The 6,816-nt window shown below is 44.0% G+C and overlaps 1 protein-coding gene across 19 annotated transcripts in view; it reads left to right on the top strand.

Annotated features, from left to right (window-relative positions):
- Positions 1-6,816, top strand: part of LOC125045557 (rho GTPase-activating protein 26-like) — a 187,201-nt gene that overhangs the window by 156,517 nt on the left and 23,868 nt on the right. For 16 of the 19 annotated variants that reach the window (XM_047642945.1, XM_047642936.1, XM_047642901.1 and 13 more), the window contains 3 exons: positions 4,716-4,826; positions 5,434-5,538; positions 5,772-5,846. In XM_047642945.1, the coding sequence (XP_047498901.1) occupies positions 4,716-4,826; positions 5,434-5,538; positions 5,772-5,846 (291 nt within the window). The remainder of the gene's footprint in view (positions 1-4,715; positions 4,827-5,433; positions 5,539-5,771; positions 5,847-6,816) is intronic. The other 3 variants (XM_047642970.1, XM_047642953.1, XM_047642909.1) reach the window with 1 other exon arrangement.

Below are 6,816 nucleotides of genomic sequence, written 5' to 3'. Positions count from 1 at the left end.
TGTAGTGCCATAAAATGATGGGCGGCAGCATGGAGATGAACTGGCCACGCGGCACCGGTAACGATAAGGGAAGACACACGATGCAGCAAGAGTAGAATAAAGGTTAATGGGGAAAAATAAGTAATGGAGTGCCAAGGCGCAAGAGATATCATTAACGTGATTAACGAAGAACGGCGTGGGAAGGACGAGATAATTTTAACGAGGGGCGGGGTTGTGTAAAACAGCGTTAATAAAGCACTCTGAAGCACGTGAGTCATTGATTAGAGGGTAAGATTGATTTGGAGAGAATGTCGATCGCATCCCGTACTTGTCTGTCCCTCTCTTCTTCCCATTCCCCCTTCTCACTCTCTTCCAATAAGTTTACCCTTGGCTGGCCATGGAAATTGATAATCTCGGCCAGAGGGGGGACGGCAGGAGCGCCGCCGCGCCGTCCCGGAGGTGGCCATGACAACCCGTCCAAAACAACGCTAGGCCTCCGCGCTCTCCGCCCTCCCTGCTCGCCGGAGGGGAATCGTGCTAGAATTTATCTTTCTCCCTCTCCCTCTCCTTCTTCCCATTCTTCCCCTTCTACTTCTCGTTCTCCTTCTTCTCCTTCTTCTCCTTCTCCTTCTCCTTCTCCTTCTCCTTCTCCTTCTCCTTCTCCTCCTTCTCCTCCTTCTCCTCCTTCTCCTCCTTCTCCTTCTCCTTCTCCTTCTCCTTCTCCTTCTCCTTCTCCCTCTCCCTCTCCCTCTCCCTCTCCCTCTCCCTCTCCCTCTCCCTCTCCCTCTCCCTCTCCCTCTCCCTCTCCCTCTCCCTCTCCCTCTCCCTCTCCCTCTCCCTCTCCCTCTCCCTCTCCCTCTCCTTCTCCCTCTCCCTCTCCCTCTCCCTCTCCCTCTCCCTCTCCTCTCCCTTTCCCTCTCCCTTTCCCTCTCCCTCTGCCTCTCCCTCCCTGCATCTCATCCCTGGCAGGTACAGCTTCGGATGCTCTATTTTTTTCGTTAGATCACTCGAGTTTTCAAGACTCAGTGATAAGTCCTTCGTATTGTCTTAAAGCTTTCGAGATGTCTTCCTAGTTACTTTCTCCTCTCCTCTCCCCTTCTCTCCCCTCCTTTCTCCCCCCGTCCAATCTGTCTGTCTGTCTGTCTGTCTGTCTGTCTGTCTGTCTGTCTGTCTGTCTGTCTGTCTGTCCACCTCTGCCCTTCCCCCTCGTCCTCCAGCTCTGCCCTTCCCCCTCGTCCTCCACCTCTGCCCTTCCCCCTCATCCTCCACTTCTATCCTTCCCCCTCGTCCTCTACCTCTGCCCTTCCCCTTCATCCTCCACCTCTGCCCTTCCCCCTCGTCTTCCACCTATGTCCTTCTCCCTTGTCCTCCACCTATGCTCTTCTCCCTCGTCCTCCACATTTGCCCTACCGCCTCGTCCTCCACCTCTGCGCTTCCCCCTCGTCCTCCACCTTGCAACAAGGAACGAAGCAAACTAGCGGCCATCGTTGCATTATTGCTGTTTTACTGCGGGTTGACATTTTGTTCCTGCTTTTATAGAGGGTAGTAAGGGTAACCAGAGGAGCATCAGTAGGGGGGAGGGAGAGGGGGGGGCGAGAGAGAGGTAAGAGGTAAGAGGCGGAGGTCTGGAAGCCATAGACAGGCTGGGGAAAGGGCTTAGTGAGGGCCGGTAGCGAGGGCCGGTGTAGGTCCGATGATTCGGAGTGGGTAAGGGAAGAGGGTAAGGTGGGGGTGGGTAAGGGAGGGGGGGGTGGAGGTGGGTAAGGGAGGAGGGTGGGGGTTGGTAAGGGAGGAGGGTGGGGGTGGAGGTGGAGGTGGGTAAGGAGGAGGGTGGGGGTGGAGGTGGGTAAGGGAGGAGGGTGGGGTGGAGGTGGGTAAGGGAGAGGGTGGGGGTGGAGGTGGGTAAGGGAGGAGGGTGGGGGTGGAGGTGGGTAAGGGAGGAGGGTGGGGGTGGAGGTGGGTAAGGGAGGAGGGTGGGGGTGGAGGTGGGGAAGGGAGGAGGGTGGGGGTGGAGGTGGGGAAGGGAGGAGGGGTGGGGGTGGAGGTGGGTAAGGGAGGAGGATGGGGGTGGAGGTGGAGGTGGGTATGGGAGGAGGGTGGGGGTGGAGGTGGGTAAGGGAGGAGGGTGGGGGTGGAGGTGGATAAGGGAGGAGGGTTGGGGTGGGTAAGGGAGAAGGGAGTAAGGCAGGGAAGTTGGAGTGGAGGGAAAGGGAGGAAAGTGGGGGTGGGTAAGGGAGGAGGGTTGGCTTGGGGTGGGTAAGGGAGAGGGGTGGTAGTGGTGTTGGTGGATAAGGGTGAGGGTGGGGGTGGGTATGGGAAAAGAATGGGTTAGGATGGGTTGAGGGTGGGGGTGGGGGTGATGCTTGATCGAAGATGCCGATAAAGGTCGGACTGTACCGCGATACTGGTGGCTGGAAGGTCATTAACTTTGAGATCGTTACAGAGAGTTACAGAGGGGAGAATGGGAAAGAGGAGGGAGAAGAGGATGAGAGAGAGGAAGAAGTGGAGGTGGAAGTGGAAGTGAGGGAGGGAAGGAGATGGAGCATGAGTAAGAGTAAGAGTAAGAGTAAGAGTAAGAGTAAGAGTAAGAGTAAGAGCGTGAGTTAGAGTAAGAGTAAGAGTAAGAGTAAGAGTAAGAGTAAGAGTAAGAGTAAGAGTAAGAGTAAGAGTAAGAGGAAGAGTAAGAGTAAGAGTAAGAGTAAGAGTAAGAGTAAGAGTAAGAGCGTGAGTTAGAGTAAGAGTAAGAGTAAGAGTAAGAGTAAGAGTAAGAGTAAGAGTAAGAGTAAGAGTAAGAGTAAGAGTGTCCCTATTATTTGTGAGGTAGGAATATGATTGGACTGACTGACTGATTAACTGACTGAGACTCAGACAGACTGGCGTTGAATCTCCACTTCAAGAGTTTCCTCTCTTTAGCTCACTTTAGTTTTGTCGCTTTTCGCAGCGGAGGCTTTCTGGGTAAACTTGTTTAATGTCTCACTTAATCAACGAATGTGATATTTCAGATATGGGTATATAACTTTGTAACTGGATTTAGGAGTATAGAAAATCCTGATGAAGTATTGTGAGAAATGGAAATAAATAAAAGGATAAATCACTGAAGAGAATTGAAATGTTGGAAAAGGTTGATAAAATGAAAAGATGAAGATGGTGATTTGTATTTTATGTAGGAGTGAGTTATTTGGTAGAAAAACGAAACAGCTGGTGCCTCATGTCACTAAAACAAATAAATGCAATTTAATGCCTGCACCTTTTCCTAACTTCTGCTGGAGTTCGTGAGGAAATGTTAGTTCTCTTCGGGGGGAGGGGGTTGTGCGCGGGGATGCCACTCTAGGGAACTTTTACGGTGTTTCTATTGCAGGGCCAAATGTGTCGTAAAGCGCTAATGCTTATATATTTTTAGGGGTTTAGATGCTATGCCACGGCCAATGATATCGTTTTACCTAATTAAATATCTTCTGGGAAGTGTTTCTTACGACAGCCGAAACGTTCAGGGGCGGGAGACGGGAGTTGGGAGCTCGATATGGTTCGGGGAAAAGTACCTTGGAGATGCCGAGAAGAAAGGGGAAGCGAGCGGAATAAAGTTGACGAGAGGGTGGGCGTTGATGAGAAGCGGGCTCGTCCGGGCGGAGGAAGAAAGGGAGCGAGTTGGCTTTGGCAACATGGAGAGAAAGACGAGCCTTCTCCCCCGCGGCCGAGACCAACAAAGAGGAAATCCCGGCGAGAGAAAAGAGGCCGCAACCTCCTTTCAGTTCAGGTGTTTTTCCAGTTCTCGCTGCCTCCGCTATTACTGAAACGGCGCCCCTTCCTCATTTACTCCTCATGCAGTTCAACTACCATCATGATTATCAGTGTAGTCGAAAGACTGTTCTTCTGACAAGTACCACTTCTTACATCAAAAGCATGCTGATTGGTTCAGTTAACGGCTTTATCGTTATTCACAGTTTTCATTGTTATTCAAGTATTAAGGAAGCTCACCTTCAACTTTTAGTATAATACCGAGTGACCAGCTTATGGGTTATCAACACCCGCACTGCTACCAGCATTATGTAATATGATATCACTATGGTCAGTAACCTTACATAACAATATCAACTTTGTATACTGTTATTATTACTGCTATCAGAACCATGCTAATAAAATCACCTACATGGGGTTCCACCAATGACTGACTGCTGTATGTATATCCAAACTTACCAACGTATTTTACACTATTCAAGTAAAGGGCTGAAAATAACTTTGTTTTTAAAAAGCAACCAAAGGGATTTGTGTTGAAGACTTGGAAGTGTTGCCTTTTTTTCAGTACTGCACAGTATAACACTTTCAATGCATGTGTACATAGTTCAAACCTTGGATGATTGATCAGAAGGGATGAATATGTTTCAAGTTTTATGTATATTTTTTTCTAGAATATCTCACATATGATGTGAGGTACTGTATCATTGTTTGTTAAAACTCTTCTATGAGGATAGGTTACTTTAGATGCCAGTTGCTCCCCATTTTTATTACCCTTTGTTTTAGCTAATAGTCTTTCACTATAGTAGATACTTATTTTCAATAATTATGTCTTGATTTCCAAAAGGATTATGAGAAACTAGTAATCCCATGAGGAAACTGTTTTTAATATAACATTTACTGTATTGATAAGAAGATGCTTATTTATCCAAAGACTGACTTATTTTTTTTGTTTCTTTGATATTGTACTTCATCATAATTACAACAACTGTTTTTCTTTGCAGGCTGATGCATCAGTGGAGATGGAACAGCGGCACTTTGTGCACGCCTCACTTGACTACGTATTTCTGCTGCAGGAGGTCCAGGAGAGGAAGAAGTTTGAGTTTGTGGAAACGGTAATCTTTTTCACTCATTCTGTATTTTGTGTTGCACTTCACATATGGAAATAAGATTAATTTATTCTTGTGATAATAAGAGTGCATTTTTTGGTATTTCAATTTTTTAGGAAACATTCTTTTCTCTCTGACTTCAAAGAAATTTTTGGGAAATGAAGATACTTGAATGGCTCAATTCCAGTATTTGTTCTGCCTGCATGGTTTCAACAGGTCCTATATATGTAATATACTTCTTTCTTCTTCATTTATTGATTTCACTGCTTTCGTTGTCTTATTATTATTATTGTAAGTTGTACCTATAAGTGAGATTTAGCCTTATAACAAGGAGTTGGTGGAGAATGATTCAGTAATGGAGTCACTAATTGAAAAATTTTAAGGCAAAACAATAAACTAAATATAAGTATTTAGGCCTATTAGAACATGGATACAATTTTTTGGTTTGTTTTTTTCATGTGTTGCTATAATTGTTTGATAGTGTTGCTCAAAATGAATATACATGGAATTGCTTAGGTGGAAGTTATTCATCAAGTTATTACTAGTGGAATTATATATTTTTGCAGCCATTCCTTCATTGATGTATTTATTCACTTGTTCACTCTCCCCACAGTTATTGAGTTACATGTATGGTTGGTTGACATTCTATCATCAAGGCCACGAAGTGTTCAATGACTGTAGCCCTTACATGCGTGATCTACAAGTTCGAGTACAAAGGGTCAGTCTTGAAGAGATACTTTTAGTTATGAAATAATGGTATATTTATGTATTTCTTAAGATTTTGTATGTGTATATTTAACAATATGTGGGATATTTAACAATCTTCTTTGAGTTTTATATGTATTGTGGGAGATTTCTTATGAAACCAAGCACGACAATGAAATGTAAACTCATATTCTTTTTATGTCATTCTATACCGACCTGCCTGTGGATACAACTTCCACCCTTCAGACCCGAGAGAACTTCTTAGCAACCCGCCAAGAGTCAGTGTCCCTGAAGAACAAGATGCTGGAGGTGCGTAAGACGGTAATGTGTCTCCGCTGCTTCTCACTAACTCACACCTGCCTAAGCACACACTCTGTACCTGGTATTATGATGCATATAATAAGCAAATTGGTATTTGTGAAGAATTTGCATGATGCATTTCTAGTTTAAATTTTTGCCATATTATGGAATTACTTTTAAAAATGTCTTTATCAATGTATATGTTTTCATTAAAGAAATGAGAATGGATGTATATATGCTTCTATCAGTTGCCTTCTTGTTTTGGTATTTTTATGGATATATGCTGAAAAAGACAATTTGGTGAATTATATTATCTTACCACATATAAATGCTAATATTTGTCAGTATCATGAGAGCCATAGATTAATATATCAGTGAAAATAAGAATGGATTATTTCATATACATAGAATCATTTATTACCAAAGATTGAGACTCAAAATTGTCATGAGAAAATTATCAAGGAATCGATGAGATCCAAAGGAACGCATGCTGAGTTGATGTGCCAGCCAGAGTGTGTGGCAAGGTATCAGTGGGGCTTGTTGCTATGTAGCCTGTGTATTTTATTGTTATTGTTGTATGGTAATTGCATTGAGCGGTCTTGTATTAGTAGTGGTTTTGGTCTGATATTTTGTTTGTTCATAGCAGAGTTTAACATATTTATTTTGTCTAATATTGATTAATCTTAGATTTTTTTACTTACAATTAAACCTTAAAAATTTAATCCTAACATTAGTTTACATTTGGTTGCTGATCTGTTTATATGAGGTTACTTTTGATCAAGGATCATTAGTGCTTTTTAAATATAGTAGTATCAACTGCATTATTTGATTAATGGTCTTGCCCCCTTTCCAGCTTGTTTTTCAGGTAAAAAGCATGTGTTCTTTTGTAGGTCATCCTGTATGCATCGCTAATGGTGAACAGAACATGCGTCTTCACCTGTTTCCTGTGGTACACTTGATTGATGTTAAATCTCTTAGAATCTCAAAGCTT

The sequence above is a fragment of the Penaeus chinensis genome, chromosome 3 (genome assembly GCF_019202785.1).
Source record: "Penaeus chinensis breed Huanghai No. 1 chromosome 3, ASM1920278v2, whole genome shotgun sequence".
NCBI lineage: Eukaryota > Metazoa > Arthropoda > Malacostraca > Decapoda > Penaeidae > Penaeus > Penaeus chinensis.
Note: the sequence above shows the minus strand (reverse complement) of the source record. Positions and strands in the feature narration are given on the sequence as shown.